Source organism: Leucoraja erinacea, chromosome 24 (genome assembly GCF_028641065.1).
Source record: "Leucoraja erinacea ecotype New England chromosome 24, Leri_hhj_1, whole genome shotgun sequence".
NCBI classification, from domain to species: domain Eukaryota; kingdom Metazoa; phylum Chordata; class Chondrichthyes; order Rajiformes; family Rajidae; genus Leucoraja; species Leucoraja erinaceus.
The window spans coordinates 7556796-7579295 of record NC_073400.1 but is presented as its reverse complement, the minus strand read 5'-3'; the positions used below and the strand labels follow the sequence as shown (position 1 = coordinate 7579295).

The following is a 22500-nucleotide window of genomic DNA, read 5'->3' as shown; positions in this document are numbered from 1 at the left end:
TGCATGTAGACAAAAGTGCTGGAGAAACTCAGCAGGTGCGGCAGCATCTAAGTAGCGAAGGAAATAGGCAACGTTTTGAGCCAAAACCCTTCTTCAGATGATAATTCTTCATAACCCTTATCATGATATTGCATGAAACAATTTCATAAAATTGAGGCCAACAAATTAGATTTCACCTGTTGCTGGTGCACTCAAAAAATATTTGTATTTTGTGCTCCAACCACATAAGGTTCCCCTCATAATAGGGAACTGGGAATAGCTCAAGCAAAGCCATGAACCTATGCTACGTACCAGTGTTTTCCCACATGAGGTTTCTCGGAGATCTTCGGTTTCCTCCCACACTCCAAGATGTACAGGTTTGTAGGTTAATTGACCTGGTATGTGTAAATTGTCCCTAGTGTTTGCTAATGGCATTAATGTGGAGGGTCGCTGGTCAGTGCAGACTCGGTGGGCCGAAAGGCCTGTTTCTCTAAACTAAACAAGTCTTGATTTTCTTTGAAAAAATCAGCTGTGTCAGCTTTTGCAGGGTGAATAGTCCAAGGAATGAAATACTGCACACCGGGGCAATCCAGGCAGCACTGCAATGAGGATGGAAGCTGTTTCAATTATGCGGGAGGAAAGAGCTGTCTGCAATCGGCACCAATTTAATCCACATATAACTATCTGGCCAGGAACATTTAGCAAATAAGTGTGTGATTCTGCATCTAGAAATTAATCTGCTCGCAAACAAACAAAGACTAATTTCACCCATCATGGATAATGTGCTAAGGCACTGCTGCTTGTCTGAGCCTGGATGTCACATGTTCAAACCTTATTTCAGAGACTTCAGCACTTCAAATTTTAGTGCAATCTGAAGAACATTTCTGCATTGTCAAAATTTAAACAACTCTATTTGTGCTCTCATGTGACCATAACTCAATGCAAGTTCAACGAACAGCACAGGGACTTGGAGTCCTGACGGATATTAATCACACTAATAATCACAATCAGAATTAGTCCACAGAACATAAGTCAAAAGCCCTGCTTGCTAAACTCTACCAACATTGTCGACAGTTACCAACAGTTACATATAACTGTTATATGTAAATAACTGCGTATTACTTCTCTTTATTATAGAGTATTCAGTGCTTTCAAAGCCAAATACTTCAACTCCATTTGGCGCAGTGGGACCGGGGGAGAGAAACCAAACTCATATATTTTATTTCACTTGGACTGAACTGAGTTGCTTTCGCTTCTCATCGTGCATCACAAGTTTATTGAACATGTTCTGATCGTCTTCTACTTCAGTTCATAGATGGTAGCTAAAGTGATATGTTCCAATGAAGAGAAAGTTCTAAGCTACCCAATAATGAGCAGAACATTTCATAGTGTAGGTTTGTAATAAGGTAATAAAAAGTTGTTTCAGGCATAGAATGCCAATGTAGTGAATATTATTGCGCTATATTTAGTATCCAAAATACATCCTGCTACTTTGTGCCGTACAATAAAACATTGGCTGTATTTTTGTGCTACTCATTTCTTTCATTTGAAGTGCAAATGTCTCTGCAGGCATCTCATCTCCAAAGACCAATCATAACTAAAATTTTGGAACCCTGATTTCAGGATTCCCAATAGGATAGAAATGAAAATCCTATGATCTACAAAAAAGTGAATTTCACACCTTTCAAGTTGATCGATAACCAACCTGTTCAGATGATTAACTTTATACCGCCTGTACAACATCCAAGGTGGACGCAAAAAGCTGGAACAGCTCAGTACGTCAGGCTACATCTCTGGAGGAAAGGAAAAGGTAATATTTCAAGTCGAGATCCTTCTTTAGACTGAGTCATGCAGAGGGAATCGAGAGATACGAAAAGTTACAGGGAACAAATGAATGAAAGGTATGCAAAAGGACAAATCAAAGCTAGCAACAATGTTCAAAGAAAGGTGGAGCCACATTGCTCCATCGTTGGCTGTGGAGGTGATAGCGAGTGATACAGTGAAATTAAGCAGGACAACAGTGAGTTATATTATAACGCCTGTAATTATTATGTTAGAATTTTTTCAGATTATAACGTAATAATAAGGACAATAATATTGCAAGGATAACCAAGATTATGGGTAGCGATATTTGCTCTTTGTTACTCTGTTATGGACCTGTGAGGTTCACTATGCTGGTCCAGTTGCCTTGGAATAAATACGTTACAAATTAAAAATATTTGATTGATTTTGGGTGGCCTGTTGTGTATCCCAACAACCAGGATGAAACAGAAACAGCTGTTGTTAAGGAGGTTCACCAGGGCACACATCCATGACTGTCAAATAAGATTTCAATCAATAATTTTGTCATCGGAGCACATTAAGAGTGTTTCTTAACCTACAAAAAATAAAGATACAGTTGATTTGTTCTCTTGCAAAGAGCAAAGGATGAGTGATCAAGCATGTTAATATCAAAAACCCTGGTTGGCAGAGAATGATGTGTGGATGTAGAGGCAGGTGTCTTCCTCCATCGCCCTAGTGAGACAAAAGACAAACTGGGGAACCTTGTATTCTGCTTGGGTAGCTTGCAATTCAATGGCATGAATATTCTCCTACACCCCCTTTCCCTTGCACACAAAAAAAATGCTTAAGAGGGACAGGCCCATAAGCATTCAAGTCTGGAAAGGAATAATATATATAGGCAGATACAAAAATAATTTGAGGTGTCAACAATATTTCCACACAAGTTTTGGTGGGAAGACCGATCTTCAGATGCACTATAACACCACATCAAATGTATCTGGACAAACAAAGACCATATTAGATTGATAATCAAACAAGAGTTCTCTATATTCAGCGGCAAGACAAAATTGCAGCTTAATCATACCATACTTCATAAAACAAGAAACTACCAGTCCTTATAAATGTAAAATTCACACAATGAAAAATATTCTAAAACATCTAGAATTCTAGCTTGCTCTCATTTTCTAGACCAATTTGCTGATGCAATTTTCATTTGCTTCAAGGCCCATCATTTTGTCATTCAATGGCTCCTGCCATCAAATGCTTCTTAGACTAGTTTCAGTCTCCTCCTAATGTGCTATATTGAAGAGAACGTGTTTCCACTCATTAAATTTAATTTTGATTGCAATTCTACTGTTTTACCTTGCATATACAAACTTTGATCTGTAGTCAGATTTTGGCAATGTATTTAGTGAGCATTGATGGTGTACTGAGTGACCTTACCTGTGGGGTTAGCAAGTTGTAATGGGCAGACAGCCGAACAAATGCTGAATCATTCCATGTCTATTAGTAGCAGTATCAGTTTACCAGACTAGCTGGCAACTCCTTCAAGCCAGCAGCATGCTGTCAATATTTTAAATAGAACTGAAAAACATTGAGATGAAAGAGATAGTAGTTACATGGAAGCTGTATGGCTAACGGTCAAAGCAGACATTAGTGGTCAGGAAATGTTTTCAGACTCAGGGAAAATAGTGACGTTTCCTAATGGCCACTATTGGAACTACTGTTGTATTTAATACCTTTTTAATTTGCAAACAGACATTAATTTCAAACTCTGCAGGCAAGACAAAACTCAAATGCAGTACATTAAAGCACAAGGCATTGGGGGTTCAGTATTGATGTGGATAGAGAACTGGCTGGCAAACAGGAAGCAAAGAGTAGGAGTAAACGGGTCCTTTTCACAATGGCAGGCAGTGACTAGTGGGGTACCCCAAGGCTCAGTACTGGGACCCCAGCTATTTACAATATATATTAATGATCTGGATGAGGGAATTGAAGGCAATATCTCCAAGTTTGCGGATGACACTAAGCTGGGGGGCAGTGTTAGCTGTGAGGAGGATGCTAGGAGACTGCAGGGTGACTTGGATAGGCTGGGTGAGTGGGCAAATGTTTGGCAGATGCAGTATAATGTGGGTAAATGTGAGGTTATCCATTTTGGTGGCAAAAACAGGAAAGCAGACTATTATCTAAATGGTGGCCGATTGGGAAAGGGGGAGATGCAGCGAGACCTGGGTGTCATGGTACACCAGTCATTGAAGGTAGGCATGCAGGTGCAGCAGGCAGTAAAGAAAGCGAATGGTATGTTAGCTTTCATTGCAAAAGGATTTGAGTATAGGAGCAGAGAGGTTCTACTGCAGTTGTACAGGGTCTTGGTGAGACCACACCTGGAGTATTGCGTACAGTTTTGGTCTCCAAATCTGAGGAAGGACATTATTGCCATAGAGGGAGTGCAGAGACGGTTCACCAGACTGATTCCTGGGATGTCAGGACTGTCTTATGAAGAAAGACTGGATAGACTTGGTTTATACTCTCTAGAATTTAGAAGATTGAGAGGGGATCTTATAGAAACTTACAAAATTCTTAAGGGGTTGGACAGGCTAGATGCAGGAAGATTGTTCCCGATGTTAGGGAAGTCCAGGACAAGGGGTCACAGCTTAAGGATAAAGGGGAAATCCTTTAAAACCGAGATGAGGAGAACTTTTTTCACACAGAGAGTGGTGAATCTCTGGAACTCTCTGCCACAGAGGGTAGTTGAGGCCAGTTCATTGGCTATATTTAAGAGGGAGTTAGATGTGGCCCTTGTGGCTAAGGGGATCAGGGGGTATGGAGAGAAGGCAGGTACGGGATACTGAGTTGGATGATCAGCCATGATCATATTGAATGGCGGTGCAGGCTCGAAGGGCCAAAGGGCCTACTCCTGCACCTAATTTCTATGTTTCTATGTTTACATTGAATATACTAAGATCTTCAGACGGAAGTGATGGGCTTGGGAAGGGGAGGGATTAAGTTTCACAGCAATGTTTAGTAATTTATTTGTATATTGCCTCATCTATTTCAACAATACAAAACAATTTTGAATGATAAGTAGGAACAGGGGTCTTAGACACAGATAAATAAGTCACTGAAGTTGGCAAGCAAAACATCAGGCTGTTGTAAAAATGGCAGAGTCCCTCCTTACTGAAAGTTACATGCTATATAAAAATATATTCAACTTATGAAATACTGGTGCTGGCAGATTCTTTAGACCAGTTCAGGAAAGTATAAAAGTTTTATGAGGTGCGAGGGCTGTATTAAAGTGGAGAAAGAAAATTGAGCCATTTTTATTATCAAAGTATTAAAGTGAGATGGATAGAGCTTCAAATCATGTGGTTGTGAACGAGCCTGCGAGATGTTTCCAATTGCAAAAAGATTGATATTTAAGGTGCAGCTCTTATATATGTTTAAGTAAATTGATGAAAATAAATATAGGTAGATACCTTTATGCAGAATTTTGATTTTGTGCACCACATACAGTGCCCTCCATAATGCTTGGGACAAAGACACATTATTTATTTATTTGCCTCTGTACTCCACAATTTGATATTTATAACAGGAAAAAAAAATCACATATGGTTAAAGTACACATTGTTAGATTTTAATAAAGGCCATTTTTATACAGTTTGGTTTCACCATGTAGAAATTACAGCAGTGTGTATACATAGTCCTCCCCATTTCAGGGCACCATAATGTTTGGGACACAGCAATGTCATGTAAATGAAAGTAGTCATGCTTAGTATTTTGTTGCATATCCTTTGCATGCAATGACTGCTTGAAGTCTACGATTCATGGACATCACCAGTTGCTTGGTGTCTTCTCTGGTGATGCTCTGCCAGGCCTGTATTGCAGCCATCTTTAGCTGATCCTTGTTTTGGCGGCTAGTCCACTTCAGTTTTCTCTTCAGCATATAAAAGGCAAGCTCAATTGGGTTCAGATCAGGTGATTTACTTGGCCACTCAAGAATTGGCCATTTTTTAGCTTTGAAAAACTCCTTTGTTGGGATCATTGTCTTGCTGTAGAATGAACCGCCGGCCAATGAGTTTTGAGGCATTTGTTTGAACTTGAACAGAAATCATTATGCTACTACCATCAGCTGTTCTATCATCAATGTAGACAAGCGAGCCAGTACCTTCAGCAGCCATACATGCCCAGGCCATAACACCCCCACCACTGTGTTTCACAGGTGAGGCGGTATGCTTTGAATCTTGGGCAATTCCTTCTCCTCCATACTTTGCCCTTGCCATCACTCTGATATAGGTTAATCTTCGTCTCATCTGTCCACAAGACCTTTTTCCAGAACTGTGGTTGCTCTTTTAAGTACTTCTTCGCAAACTGTAACCTGACCATCCTATTTTTGAAGCTAACCAGTGGTTTGCACCTTGCAATGTAGCCTCTATATATCTCTGCAAGAAGTCTTCTGTGGACAGTGGTCGTTGACAAATCCACACCTGAAGAATGTTTCTGATCAGTCGGACAGGTGTTTGGGGATTTTTCTTTATTATAGTTAGAATTCTTCTGACATCAGCTGTGCAGGTCTTCCTTGGCCTGCCAGTCCCATTGCGATTAATAAGGTCACCAGTGCTCTCTTTCTTCTTAATGATGTTCCAAACCATTGATTTTGGTAAGCCTAAGGTTTGGCTCATGTCTCTAACAGTTTTATTCGTGTTTCTCAGTCTCATAATGGCGTATTTGACTTTCATTGGCACAACTTTGGTCCTCATGTTGATAAACAGCAATAAAAGTTTCCAAAGGTGATGGAAAGACTTGAGGAAAGACTAGGTGCTGAGAGCTTTCTTATACCTGCATTAAGGAAGCAATTAAACACACCTGAGCAAATACAAACACCTGTGAAGCCACGTGTCCCAAACATTATGGTGACCTGAAATGGGGGGGACCATGTATAAACACAGCTGTAATTTCTACATGGTGAAACCAAAATGTATAAAAATGGCCTTTATTAAAATCTGACAATGTGCACTTTAGCCACATGTGATTTCTTTCTATTACAAATCTCAAAATTGTGTAGTACAGAGGCAAATAAATAAATGATGGGTCTTTGTCACAAACATTATGGAGGCCACTGTAAAAGAGTCCACTCAGGTTTAATGAAGTGATCAGACTGCACTAGAATAGAGTACACCCTAGGTCTGGCATTCAATGTAATTATGGTCAACATTTCACATCAGCACCATCTTGGCTGCATTCCAACTTACCTCTTGAAAACACAACAAACAGTATAAAGTTCACTGGGTAGAGAACAAATATTTACAACTCTGTGAAGAAATGTTTCTTATGTTGAGATTATGACCTCTAGCTCTCGCATTGAAAACTCTAAAAAGAGACAATGCTATAATTCCCCTCACTTCAAACTCTTCACTCAAACTTTCCAAATTCTTTATTTAGTATTATGTACACGCATCTTATTACATGCAGTTTGCAACACATTCACACTCTTTGATGTGGTTCCATCACTGAATGCATACATCCATTTACATAGCATATATTGCTAGGGATGGGTGGGGGAGGGGTGGGGGAAGGATGGGGAGAGCTTCATATAAGGACATCATATAATCACCAATTAACTAATAATAAAAACTGGAGCTTTGAGCTTGCAACTCATCTCCCCCAAGCAAAACGATTCATTAGAGTTTACAGAATAAATTGACTATCAATCTGTGCTGTTCATCCATCCCACTGACATGACTGTGGAATACCGATTCCCGGATCCAAGGCCAGAGCATCTTGCACTTGCCCCAATTCCAGCTCGTATCAATCCCTTGTTGCTTAATATATAGATAGAAATACAACCGTCTATTTGTTAATGTACATTGAGAAAGCTGGCTCAGATACTCCTCCTTTACAAATGAAAAATAAACATAACTCTTCAGATACCTACCTTCATTCCATAATCCAACATTACAGGACCTGTTAACACCAATGTCTACTTGGTATTTATGGCAGTTTTAAAAGATGATTGAATTGCGTTTGCAGGCCCTGAACGGCGGTGGGGGGGTGGCTTTAGGGGGGAAAAGCGGTGGCCCGTTCGCACCCCCCCTTCGGACGGCCATGGTTTCTCATTAAAAGCACCCTTTGTCCTTTTACAGGTTTGCGGCAACCCTACAGCAGGATTCTCTAGAGAGTACACAGTGATGACAATATTCGTGTCCTTAAAAACATCTTGAATTCTCGCAGCAACTGCGTTCCAATTCAGTTTGTCTAATCCACAACCAATCCTTTAAAGAAAAAAAAAAGCCACTTATGTTAGAAATATATCAGTCCATTCAGGGCCTTCAGTGAAAATAGGAGACAGAGACAGTAAATGCATGCTGAAATCTTCAGTAAACAATGCAGACTGCAGTAGAAAGTTAGTGGGTCAGGCAGCACAATCCAGAGTTCTTCCTGCATTCATTTGCTCAAGATTTCAGCATATGGCTCTCCTGCTCTTCAACCATTTCTCACCCAGACTTGTTCTTGCCGGCATGCTCCCTTCCTCAAATTGATCCAAACCATTGTCTATCCATTTTCCTCCACAATATTGCCAATTTCCTCCATGTTGCTACAACTGCCGAGTTCCTCCAGTAGTTTGTTTTTTACTTCAGTGATGCAGAATGCTTTGGCTTCAGATATAATTTGTGTACCATTCTAACTATACATCTAAACTCCAAAGGATGACACAGATAATGCCTTTAGCCAATTAATCATTATCAAAGAAAGTAGATGCTGGCACCATCTGCAAAATTAATGTTCTAACAATTTCACATTATCATGCAACCACACCCAGCATACATTCTTGTTCCCACCCACCCCCATCCCATTATAACCTTATAGATCCTTCCCAGGTTATGAACCCCTGACTTATATATATATAGATTATACATACAGGCTATCAGGTCGGGAGCTTGGGGAAACCATGGGATGGATTTGCCTGCTGCTAAGGGGCTGCAGGCACCTTCCGTTGGTTGGGAATTCTGTATGCAGCAATATTCAAATGGTTGAGTTAAAAGCCCTCGACAGTTCTCAGCAAACGGAACCTTCTCATAATCTAGGGTGGATCTGTAGTTTTTTTTAATTAAATACATTATTTTAAATAAACAAATTAAATAAATTAATTATTAATACCTGGGCATTGAGATGCATGTGACTCCATTACTGATGCAGTGTTTCTTCATGGCCTCCAGACTGTTCTGTAAGCTTTCGTAAGTTGGCTTTTGAAAGGCTCTATTTTTAGTAATCTGCGCAAGAAAAGCCACTAACTATTAATCAATCAGACAATTTCATTAACTCTAATAGTAATGCTAATAGCAAGTGACATTAAAGAAAGCGGAGACACAAGAAACTGCAGATGCTGGAATCTTGGCCGAAATCATTCTGGAGGAACTCAGTGGGTTAGGTATCATCTGTAGAGGAATGGCTGGACAATGTTGAGTCAGGACCCTTCATCAAACTTCAGGTCTGACAAGGGGTATTGACTCATTGCAAAACCAGGGCAAGATCTTTAGAGTGAATAGTTGGGCCCTAGGGAGTAGGGAGCAGAAAAAGTCCTTGAACGTGGCATCACTGATAAAGATGGCTTTTGATACATTTGTCTTCATCAGTCAGCCTATTGAGTATAGAAGTTGGAACATTATGTTACAGTGTGCAAGGCATTGAGACTGCATTTGTAGTACTGTGTTCAGTATTGACCCTACTATAGGAAGGATGTCATGAAGCTGGCAAGAGTGAAGAGATGATCTATGAGGAAGTTGCCAGGACTTGAGAGGCCTGAGCTATAGGAAGAGGATGGGCAGGGCAGGACTTTATTCTTTGCAGTGCAGGAGGCGGAGGGGGTGATATTATAAAGGTGTATAAAGTTATGAGAGGAATAGATAGGGTCAATGGACATCATCTTTTATTTAGAGTAGGGGAAATCAAGAACCAGAAGTCATAGGTTGAAGCCAAGAGAGGAAAGATTGGAACCAGAGGGAGCATCTATTTTCACTGAGGGTGGTGGGTATATGGAACAAGCTACCAGAGGAGGTAGTCAAGGCAGGTACTATAACAGCATTTAAGAGACACCTGGACAGGTACATGGATAGGAAGGATATAGCGTGATATGGACTTTATGCTAGCAAATGGGACCAGATTGGGCATTTTGTTCAGCATGGACTAATTAGACTAGAGAATGTGTTTCAGTGCTATATGACCAAGATCAAAAGCCAAACTGATAACTTAATCACACGGTAGCAGTGAAGATATTTTTATAATGCTTCTTTTAAATTCTTGAAATTGCTCAAGGCTGAAGACTGAAATTAGATCTTGAAGTGCTGTCAGAGTAGCCTTGGTGAGTAACTGGAGTAGTGGAGGACTGGCCAAATTTTGTGCCTTCCACCACAGTGATGAATGCTGTGGTGGATGTTTGTGTTCAATTTTTATTGTGTTTTTGTGTTTTCTTTATCATTGTACCGCTGCTGGCAAATTCATTTCACTTGCACTTTATGTGCAATGTGACGAATAAAACTGATTTATTGATTGATTGATAACTGCTAAACATAATGCAGCCAGTGCGCAGCAGTGATGGAGGGAATGAGTGTTTGCGGACAACAGACAGTAATCTTCAGTAGGAAGAAACTGCATTTGCAGGTTTAAACCAAAGATAGACACAAAAAGCTGGAGTAACTCAGCAGGACAGGCAGCATCTCTGGAGAGAAGGAATGGGTGATGTTTCGGGTCGAGACCCTTCTTCAGACTGGATTCTGCAGTGAAGAAAGCTAATGGCATGCTGGTCATGGCGAGATGATTTGAGTTTAGGAGCAAGGAGGTCCTACTGCAGTTGTACAGGGCCCTGGTGAGACCGCACCTGGAGTATTGTGTGCAATTTTGGTCTCCTTATTTGAGGAAGGACATTATTGCTATTGAGGGAGTGCAGGTTAACCTGGTGAAAGAATGGGTCGACTGGGCTTGTATTCACTAGAATTTAGAAGGATGAGAGGGGATCTTATAGAAACATGTAAAATTCTTAAAGGGTTGGCTAGGCTAGATGCAGGAAAAATGCTCCCTGATGTTGGGGGAGTCCAGAAACAGGTTAAGAATAAGGGGTAGGCCATTTAGAACTGAGATGAGGAAAAATGTCTCCACCCAGAGAGTTGTGAATCTGTGGAATTCTCTGCCACAGAAGGCAGTGGAGGCCAATTCACTGGATGTTTTGAAGAGTGAGTTAGCTTTAGCTCTTAGGACTAAAGGGATATGGGAAATAAAGCAGGAACGGGTAACTGATTTTAGATGATCAGCTGGCTCGAAGGGCCGAATGGCCTACTGCTGCACTTATTTGCTATGTTTCTACTCTAGCTTTTTGTGTCTATCTTTGTGTGGATCTTCAGTGCTGCTGGAGGGGCCCTCATCCAGGCAAGGAGGTTTTGGGGTAGCAGAGGCGAGTCATTCACAGGATATCTAGCCTTTGAACTCCTGTCGTAGAGACAGCATTTATGTGGCTGCTGTGTTGGATCTCTAGTCAAGGGCAATATCTTCAACTTTGATGATGGAAGACTTGGCAATGACAATGCCTTTGAATGTCAAGGGGGCGTGACTACAGTGCAGTCAACATTTCCATTTCATCAGCATCTGAATGCCACCTTGATCACTCTGACAAGAATAGTTTCAACTTCTGAAGAATTAGAAATGCAATTGAACATTGGAGAATTAACATCCCTAAATTTGATCTAATAATGTCATGAAAGTCTGCGGGAGAAGGTTAAGCCTAGGACACTGGCCCTAAAAGAATTACTGCAGCAATGTCAAAATCATAGAAAGATTGCAGACTGTAGCAGAAGATTATGTAGCTCGTTTAGCCAGTGAATGATTTAGCTAGCTAAATTTGGTAAGTGACGTTTACAGTCTTTTAGCTAAAAGCGTCACTTACAAAGCTCAAATTAGGATCTTTGGTATTCAATGCAATTTAGCCTCCATTAAAATGAATCCACATTGCAAACTTTTCCAAAAGAATGTGGTTGCAACACAGTGTGTGGAGTTGCTGTCACACAATCCTGCCCTCTGGTGCCATGTATGTGGAGCTGCAGCTTCTCACAGTAACCACTTGGGTTTTCCGCAAATGTGTCCTTTTCTTCTACATCACAAAGACATGCTGGATGACAGGTTAATTGGCCACTAAATGATGCCCAATGTACAAATGAGTGGCAGAATTCAGAAATTGACGGGAAATCAATCGCACAAAATATTAGTGGACGAAGATGAGTCTGCTCTGTGAGCCGGCATAGACTAAATGGGCCAAATGGCTCATGGTGTAAGGATATATAAAGAGAAAGGGAAACAATCTTTCCAAATGCAATCTGCGTGTTTTTGTCTACTTATAAAATAGCAGTTTTTTTTATTGGAGACAAGATATACAAGAGTAGTCTAGCTTTAAAATAAAGATTTGATTTACATAAAAATCTAAATCAGATCACAAAAAAAACTGTTGAATCAAACATTGCTGTCAACCATTGAGCTTCATCATTTGAGTTTAGCCATGCATCGGTTTATGGTGGGGTTACATTGTCCATGGGACTGTGTTAAACCAAAAGGATACCATGCAACATGAATTCTCTAGTAGTGTACTATATTTTGAAAAAACAAAGTTTAACCTTTATCTTGTGAATTTTAAAAAGCATTCAAATAATGAACAATAATACTCAAACTAAAAGTTACCAGATAGTAAATGTATCGTTGGGGTCTTTTCAGTATTGCTACTTCCCCAGTTTTCTTTTCTGTGAAGCAACAAAAACAATTATTGTATTTTTTTTCTTGGTCTGCTTACGAACACAAGAAACAGAAGCAGGATTAGGCTATTTGGCCCATTGTGCTTGCTCTGCATTCAAGATCCTTTACTTCAGCACTGCTTTCCTGCACTATACTAAAACATCTACAATTCTTGAATAGTCTTTAAGACACTCAGTAACTGAGCCTTCATGGTCCACTTGAATAGTGAATGCCAAACGATTAGCTATCCTCCGAGTGAAGAACTTCATTTGAATGGCTGATCCCTTAGTGTGAGGCTCCTCAGATGCTGAGGAATATCACGATTTACCTCATTGTTCTAAACTCAAGTCTAGGCTTGGTCATTTTATTCAACTCATCCAACTTTGGAAATAAAGATGGGCAAGTCAGAATAGATCCATAATTGATTTGAGTACAGTCTGAACACCGATTTTCCGGCACCCTTGGTTCCAAAGCCTTCCTGGATTATCCTTTTTTCTGAATCAACAGGGGTCACATGATAATGAGAGGAAGGAACTGCAGATGCTGGTTTACACCGAAGATAGACATAAAATGCTGGAGTAACTCAACGGGACAGGCAGCATCTCTGGAGAGAAGGAATGGGTTTTGAATCAGACTGAGAGGCAGGCGAGAGGGAAACTAGAGATATGGAAGGGTACAAAGAGCAGGTAAGGTGTGAAAAGGGCAGAACCAAGAATGATCAAGGAAATATACAAAGGTTCAACATTGGCTGAGGAGAAGCCGACAACGAGGCAAACAGTAAAATTAATCAGGAGGACAATGAATCTGGTAGGATAACTAGGGTGGGAGAGGGACAGAGAGAGGGGGAAAGCAAGGGTTACAAAGTTATAGAGAAATCAATATACTGTTGGATTGTCAGGTGTGTAGGAATTTTCCAGTTGCGAAACACTATCTCCCCCTGCTATTCTGATATTTCATTCCTGGGTCCCTTCTACTGTATATTTTACAGATTTTAATAACAAAATGTTCCTCTGGAGCTTGTGTCTCTTTTCTGGAAGAGTAATATTAACACAACTTATTTTAACTTAATGTCTTTGCTTATTTTTCATGGGATGACAACACCCACAAACATGCAGCCATGGCCCCCACTGAAATAACTTTACCAAATTTTCCTTCAGATACAAGAATTTGGTTTAAGAACTGCAGAAGCTGGAAAAATCGAGGGCAGACAAAAATGCTGGAGCAACTCAGCGGATGAGGAGCGAAGGAATAGGTGATGTTTTGGGTCGAGACCCTTCTTCAGACTGAAGAAGGGCCTCGACCTGAAACGTCACCTATTCCTTCGTACTATAGATGCTGCCTCACCCGCTGAGTTTCTCCAGCATTTTTGTCTACCCAAGAATTTGGTTTGACGTTTTAATGCCAAAACAACATGCACATTCCAGCGGTGAAAAGTAATTATGCTTTAGTTTCTTACTTTGGTCTAGCAGCGCCGGAACAGATCCAAACCGTTTCTTGAATAAAACAGCTATCCCCTTCCCCATGCGGCAGTCTGCGCTGATGCAGTGCGCCAGCGATTCTTGTGCTGGACATTCAAACAGATCACCAGTCATGTAACAGATTTTAAAGCCCTACAGTGGCAAAGAAACAGTTATGTATTGATAGCAATCTTTCAATCCTCAATCTTCTTCCTCCTTGTCCAGAAATCACTCAGTTCTCATTATTTTCACCTGCTTACTTCAGGAAGCATGGTAGAGAACATGCCCCAATCAGCATCAATTGTCCAGAAGTTGAAATGGTTGAGAGCTTTAAATTCTTAGGTGTTAATATTATCAATGATCTGTCGTGGACCAACCACATTGATGTGATGTGGGAGGAAGGAGGAAAGGAAAAGCAGCCAATATAATCAGAGACTTGTCCCACACTGTCATTCCTTCCCTCTGCCCCGTCTGGCACAGGTACTTGAAAGTGAGTGCCACCAGCAGGAACAGCTTCTTCCCCTTTGTTATCAGAAAAGTCCTTCCATAAGCTAGGGTTCTATGCATTTTACTCCTGCCCATCGTGGACATTGGAGTGTTTATGGAAGAAATACTCTGCAATACCAAGCCCTAATGCAAATCTTGACCCAATTTGCACATTGGTTAAAAAGGCCAATTCCCAATTGAAAGTAAACAATGAAAATGCATTTCCAATCATCAAACGAAGAATCTCTCTAAATCTAAAAAGTTGTTTAACACGTGTTAAGATTCTTTATAAAAGCATTAACACATTTTGCACTGAACCGGCAATATCATGGTACAGACTAATAGAACTGTGCCTCACAGTTCCAGCAACCCAGGTTCAAATGTGTCATCTTGTGCATGTTCTATGATTGTGGTGATTTTCTCCAGGTACTCCAATTTCTTCCCACATCCTCAAATACGTGCTAGTTGATAGATTAATAAATTGGCCATGGTAAATTGTCCTGGCGTACATGTAGTCAGTGGTAAAATCTGGGAGAAATTGATGGGATTGGGGGTTTGATAGTTGGCAGACTTAGTGAGCAAAAGACTAATTTCCATGCTGTCTCTCTGACAAATGAGCACATGAAGACAGGTGCCAATAGCTTGATCAACAATGGGTTTTAGGCCTCCTCTTAAGAGGGAGATTTCAAGGAATGTTTAAAGCCTGAGAAACTGCTGAAGGGATGAATAGAATGGTGAAACAAATGTTGTTGCTCATCATATCATCCAAACTTTATTGATCTGACACACCCATAGATCAATACTGTTTGTTTCCAGTAAAGAAAAACAAACTTCTGTAGGTATCTTACTCTTATGATCCAAATAGACAGCACACAATATTCATTATACTCACATTGCCTCCTAGTGGTTTCTCCATACATTTCATCGTTTTGTGCATCCAACCTATTGAAGATAACAAGAATGTAGTTGTAATTACCAAATTGCTTCTTTCCCCATTTCTAGCTAATACTAATATACTGCTAGTGTTAGAAAGGCTGAAAAGTGCTGTTCTCCATCAAACACAGCCTGACCTTACTACTCTCAATTCAGAACTTCTCTTCCTACAAATTCTCTTTCCTCCCCAGTTCAGAATATTAAGAAAATGCTCCATCTATGATCAAGGTTCTAATAACGTAATTTAAATTTTTATTCTGCAATCGTGTCAAATTTTACATGCTATATAATCCTGCAAAATTATTTGGCACATTTTACCATGTACTGTACTGCAATGCACTGAAGATGCCTTCCATTTATCCTTATCTGTTAAAGGAAAAATGTTTTAAGAAAAAAGGAGCGCCCCCTTCAAAACATTTACAATGCTCACTCCTGTGCAAACAATTCTATACAAAAACTGATCACAAATCAATCTATTGACATAGTATATTTTTAATAAGCATTTTTGATCAGGTAATTGTTAGTCAATTTTAGTCCAGTGAGATCTCTCAGATAGATAAATGAGCTAGATTATCTTTTTATTATTTTAATTAGTGGACAACATTCAGTAGGATAGCAATCTTAGTTGTTGTGTTTGTGTCATGTGAGGCTAAAGAGAAGATGAAAGAACAATGAGAAGTCTAAACTACATTATAGTATTTTGGCTAGGATAAGGAAAATAATACCAGCTGATACTATTAAATGATAGAAAGAGCAAAAAGAGACCAAACACACACCAAACTTTTTTTTTCTTGTTTATTACTTTATTTATAGTGTACTATGTTTACATGTGTTGCAAATAAGAATTTCATTGTTCTATCTGGGACATGACAATAAAACCCTCTTGACAGTGAAACAAAGTAATGTTAAACTTGGCAAACGGAATTGCTGTCTGGGGAATTTAAGAAAATCCAAAAATCTTCCTTAAGTATGGCAATGAAAATGAACGTTTAATTTTAAACAGAATTTCAATTATGCAACAATTTATTAAATCCCACGCTAAATCTCCCAGTTTATTCCTACACAATTCCAGTGGACTTTCCCTAACCCTGTAATTATACATTGGCAGGTCAGATTACAGAACTGGCTCCTGGAACATCGACACCGATTTATTGAGTTAGATCAAGGGCGGAACCGTGGCGCAGCGGTAGAATTGCTGCCCAACAACTCAAGAGACACGAGTTCAATTCTGACTTGTTATAGGATCTTTGGTTTCGGTTAGAATTGTCCCCCCAAGTTGTGTGTAGTAGGATCGTGTCTGCTCTTGTAGGAAGAAATAGGGTTGATAGTTTTGATTGCCGGTTGAGAGTTTGTGCGTACTATTTAAATAAAGGCACTTTTTTTTTTAAATAAAGGAAAATGAAGCGTGCCCACCAAATGACTAGAGCGGTTTTCCGGAGCTGACGAGCCGACTGCTGAGCAGAAACATTGTGAGGACGCGGTTGGGTTTAATGTCGGCAGATAATCAACGCCGTCGCGCTGTTCACAAGGGTGGGATGGATGGCGGACAACCCGCCCCGGTCGGCGTGGTCCATCTTCTGCCACATCTACTCTATGACAAGTGTAGGAAGGAACTGCACTGAGGTTCTGGTTTTCACCGAAGATAGACACAAAATGGTGGAGTAACGCGGCGGGACAGGCAGCATCTCTGGAGAGAAGGAACGGGTGATGTTTCAGGTCGAGACCCTTCTTCAGACATATCTCTCGTTTCCCTCTCCCCTGACACTCAGTCTGAAGAAGGGTTGCGACCCGAAACATCACCCAAACCTTCTGTCCAGAGATGCTGCTGTCCCACTGAGTTACTCCACCATTTTGTGTCTTCATCTTCTTGATCCGCGGCGACGGGGTCACTACTTCGTGGAGCCAGGGAACGGGCTCCATCCATCTTGCCCACAGTTATCGTGTGTGAGCTAACTTTGTTGTATTTTTTTAATTTCGTTCACTTAGGTTTTTTTTTGTTTTTTAAACGCGTCGATTATTCCCGACCGAAGATAAGACGCAAAACATGCTGGAGTAACTCAGCGGGACAGGCAGCATCTGTGGAGAGAAGGAATGGGTGATGGTTGGGGTGTAGAGTCTTGGTCAGAGTCGGTGTTTCTTACCTGACGCCATTGCTCTGCTCTGCAGTGCCAGGCAGCCCGTCGGCCGTTGGTTCAGGCGCGCAAACCTTGGTTAAGTTAACCCAGCCCTTCCTGTAGTCCGTCAGCCGTGGGCCGCCCCTCAGCCGCCCATGCTCTTTAATCAAACTAAACATAAGGGACGGCAGATGCTGATTTACACTGAATATAGACACAAAATGCCGGAGCAACTCGGCGAAAAAGCAAACTCAATGTTAACATTCATTTCGGTTAATTCCCGGGGTTGCGGGACTGACATATGATGAAAGAATGGGTCGACTGGGGTTGTATTCACAGGGGTTTAGAAGGATGAGAGGTGATCTTACGGACACATATAATATTCTTAAGGAATTGGACAGTCTAGATGCAGGAAAAATGTTCCCGATGTTGGGCGAGTCCAGAACCAGAGGTTACAGTTTAAAGCCCCGTCCCACTTTCCCGAGTTAAAGGTTCAAGGGTTATTTTATTGGTCACATACACCATAGGTGTAGTGAAATGCTTCTTGCCAATAAGAAAAGAATACATAAAGAAAGAATACAGACATAACAGTAATAAAGAGATTTAAACATAGAAACATCCCCCCACAATGGTTCCCATTATGAGGGAAGGCACAATGTCCCGTCCCCATCCCATGTCCACCCATAGTCGGGCCTATTGAGGCCTCCACAGTTGCCTTTATGGAGGCCCGATGTTCCAGGCCGTTCTTGCCTGGATGGTGCTCCGGCGTCGGGAGAATCCTCTCAGCGGCATGGGAATCCAGGAAAGGACGCTTCCCTTACCGGAGACCGCGGCTTCCAAAGCCAACAAGGCCGCGCCGGTTGGACCGCCACCACTGGCGATCTCGGCGAGAGATCCCAGGCTCCCGATGAAAATTTTGGCGCCGCCGCCCACAGCTGTCTGCTCCATAGTCCCGCAGCTCCGCGATGTTTCATCGGCGGTCTTTAGCTCACTGGAGCTCCAGCGCAGCGACCCGGGCAAGGCATCGCCCGCTCCGCAATAGCGATCCAAAGCTGTGCCGTCGCCGCCGAAGTTGAGGTACTGGGCGATCCCCTCAGGAAACGCCGCTCCAGGCCCGCTGGTAGGCCGCGAGGACGGTCGAAAGTGCAGCCCGGAGAAAAGCTGCCTCTCCGACCAGGTAGGGACCCTGAAAAATAGTTTCCCCCTCCCACCCCCCACATAAAAAAGACTAGAGCTCCAAAAACAAAACACTAAAACTCACTAACAAATTCTCCCGCGTTTTCCCCTTGATTCAAACTCAGAGAATGTCTGTGTTGAGGCCGTGGGAATCCTAGATATTCCGTAGCGGTTTGTAATGCCAGCCGCAGGTAAGTCAGGATGTGTTTTCAGCATGTTGAAAAATGTCCACGAGTAAAAAAAATAGCCCTGAGTACCTACGGCTGGCATCTCTGAGTTTGAATCAAGGGGACAATTCGGGAGAATTCGTGAGTAACTTGGGAAAGTGGGACAGGCTTAAGTCACATTTAGGACTGAGATGAGCAAAAACTTTTACACCCAGAAAGTTGTGAATCTGGAATTCTCTGTCACAGAAGGCAGTGGAGGCCAATTCACCGGACGTTTTCAAGAGAGAGTTAGAACTAGCTCTTACAGCTAACAGAATCGAGAGATATTGGCAAAAAGCAGGAACGGGGTACTGATTTTGGATGATCGGCCATAATCATACTGATGCTGATGGAGGTGCTGGCTTGAAGGGCCGAATGGCCTACTCCTGCACCTATTTTCTATGTTTCTATGTATGTTTCAAGAGGATGTATACAAAAACAGGGATGTAATACTGAGGCTCGAAAAGGCGCTTGTAAGGCCGCATTTAAGAAGGGTGGGACCTCATTGAAACATACAGAACAGTGAAAGGCTTGGATAGAGTGGATGTGGAGAGTATGTTTGCACTAGTGGGAAAGTCTAGGACTAGAGGTCGTAGCCTCGAAATTAAAGGACATTCTTTTAGGAAGGACGTGAGAAATTTCTTTAGTCAGAGGATGGTGAATCTGGAATTCTTTGCCACAGAAGGCTGTGGAGGCCAAGTCTGGAACTTTTTAAGGGAGAGATAGATAGATTCTTGATTAGTACAGGTGTCAGAGGTTATGTGGAGAAGGCAGGAGAAAGGGGTTAGGAGGGCGAGATAGATCAGCCATGATTAAATTGTGGAGTAGACTTGATGGGCCAAATGGCTACTATAAACACCTTGAGTGACATTTTTAAAAACTGGAAATTTGCGATAAAAACCAAAGATGCTAGAAAGATCCAGGTCAGGTAGTATATATGGAAGGAGAAACAGTTCATGTTCAACTCGCTGATTCCCCACCATGACCCCTTGAGCTTTCTTTTTATCATCATTTCCTGTTTCTTTTTCATTTAAAAATACCAAATTTAAAAGTGAAAATAGAATGCTGCAGTCATTAGATAGATGTTCACAAATCTGTCAGTTGACCTGTCACTTTTCTTTGAATTAGAACAAAAGGCCACTTCAGTTTAGAAGGTCATAGCTAAGAAATACTTGAGTCATTTAAAAAAACAACTTCTCAAACAAAATCACTTCTTGCTACACACTTCAGTGAGTTGACAGTTTTATATCTTTCCATTCCTTTCAAAATAGGCACACATACAGATGCACAAATCAGTCTGGTATTACCTTTGCTTGCATACAAAACCTTTCACAAACAAGCCATTTGCCTTAAAAGGAAACAAAGTGCTAGAGTAACTCAGTGGGTCAAGCAGTATCCCTGGAGTACATTTTTCTCCCCAAAAATAAGCTTTATTCAGAATAATAAAAACATATCTACTATAGCCAGTGACTGGATGTCAAGTATCCTGACAAGCTTTGTTACTAGCCAGGGAGAGAGATAGAGAGAAACTCTGGGACCAGGAGAACAAAGAAGTACTGTGAAAATGGTCTTGTGTTTGATATGTGGTCATGTAGTGTGGCCTTGAGAAGATAAGGTAACTGGGAACGCCATTTTGCAAAGGAGCTTTATGATGAGAATGAAAGTATGAACAGGCAACATAATTAAGAACGGAACAAAAATGTGTTTTGTTTGTGCAATACTTGGATGAGTGACAACTTGAAATGATTGACTTCGGACTTGTGACAGCTTTGGGTTAGAACAAAGGCTTCCTTTAGGTGATTGAAGGAAAAATTACTATTAAAGAAGAACCGTCCGAGACCTTGGGAACGACAACCGAAAGAACCATCGCAAGTAGGAGGGACATGAGTTTGAAACTTAGAGAAGACTCCTCCCTACCAACAGAGTGAATCTAGCCAATTCATTCAGATGGGTAATATACAAATCCACGTCATGGGTTTTGTGATTTAGTTAAGAAATGTTAAGTTGGAATAGTAAAACAAATGAGCAGCTATTAGAAGTCAATGGATTGCACACATGCTTAAGTAAACTCAAATGTTAATAAACATTAAGTTGTTCTAAACATTGGTTTAGAGTCTTTTGTTCGACATGTCAGTTGATGCCCACTAGAGGTAACGTGATCAACACCTTGCTTCTTTTTTTCTAAATAAATATTGGAATTAAAGTGAAAACAATGATTAACTACCAGTTTGCATTCCACGTGTATCTGCTGTATCTCCCCTTGAAGACATTGTCTCACATAGGTATATAGAGTCGAATATTCTGTACGTAAAGCGTGTAGATTTTCCTGTAGGATCATCTTGGGACTCATCTTGAATCGTTGCAATTATAACAAAGATTTGAATCTGAACCGTCTGCGATTTTTTTTTTTTTTTTTTTAGTTTTAAGGCTAAACTATGTGTGGACTTAGTGGGGGAAAACATTTGTGAATGTTATTCCAAAGCAATGTTGCGGTTCATATTGATTGTGCATGCTATGAGATTTTTGTGTACCATGTGCTAAAACATTCAATGCATTGTATCTCCATTGTTAGTTTTATTAAATTGATATTTGGTGAAACGTTCTGTTTGTTACTTGCCTTATTAAAGAGGAATGTTCTTCCTAGCAATAGGAAAAACCTGGCAAAACCACAAAAGTGAACAAATGTAAAATCCTCGAAACATGCAGCACAGAAATGGAAGATGCTGGAGTAACTCAGCGGGTCAGGCAGCATCCTTGAGATGGATAGGTGATGTTTTGGGTTGGGCCCTTTCTTTAGACTGATTGAAGGGGTGGGGGGAAAGAAAACTAGAAGAGTGGAATGGTAGGATAATTCAGAGCTGATCAGAGGAGAACACAGGTGAGGGGGGTTCTTGATAGGCAGATGGTTGGACGAAGGCCAGAAATGAACACACACAAAGTGTGAGACAAAAGGATGAGAGTTGCGAATTGTGTAGCTGGAGGGAAGAATGCTGAGGGGGAGGAAGAGAAAGATAGGTGTTAGATCATCCAGGGCTCAGAGGAGGGAGGAAAGAAAGGGATAGCTTACAACCCAACGCACTAACGTTGAATTCTCCAATTTTTAATAAATTACAAAACACCCCTCCCCTTTCTCCCCATAAACCTCCTTTCTTCGCCCTCCCCTGAGCCCCAATTGATCTTTCTCTTTCCTTCTCTGGAATTCTCTGCCACAGAAGGTAGTTGAGGCCAGTTCATTGGCTATATTTAAGAGGGAGTTAGATGTGGCCTTGTGGTAAAGGTATTAGGGGGTATGGAGAGAAGGCAGGTACAGGATACTGAGTTGGATGATCAGCCATGATCATATAGAAAGGCGGTGCAGGCTCGAAGGGCCGAATGGCCTATTACTGCACCTATTTTTTATGTTTCTATGTTTCAATGATGGTTTGTACACAGGATTGTTTCGGGGCTGCTTAGATACATACTAATTTTAGAACCGAAAGAGGTATTGTAGAACAACCTAGTCTCATTCTCAGTAGCCTCGTAAATTAAATTCCACAAATGCCAAACCAATTTATTTTAAAAAAAAGATTGACATTCCATTGGCTTTACTGCCTCCAGATC

General features: G+C 41.1%; 1 protein-coding gene across 1 annotated transcript; it reads right to left on the bottom strand.

Moving 5' to 3' along the window:
- Positions 1-7177: 7177 nt before the first annotated feature.
- LOC129708609 (ADP-ribose glycohydrolase OARD1-like) lies at positions 7178-17871 on the bottom strand. The gene is made up of 6 exons (XM_055654459.1): positions 17546-17871; positions 15364-15413; positions 13985-14138; positions 12478-12536; positions 8917-9029; positions 7178-8030 (listed from the first exon to the last, which is right to left on the bottom strand). The coding sequence occupies exons 1-6, from the start codon at positions 17553-17555 to the stop codon at positions 7739-7741; spliced, it is 678 nt and encodes a 225-aa protein (XP_055510434.1). The 5' UTR covers positions 17556-17871; the 3' UTR covers positions 7178-7738.
- Between the last annotated feature and the right edge of the window lie 4629 nt (positions 17872-22500).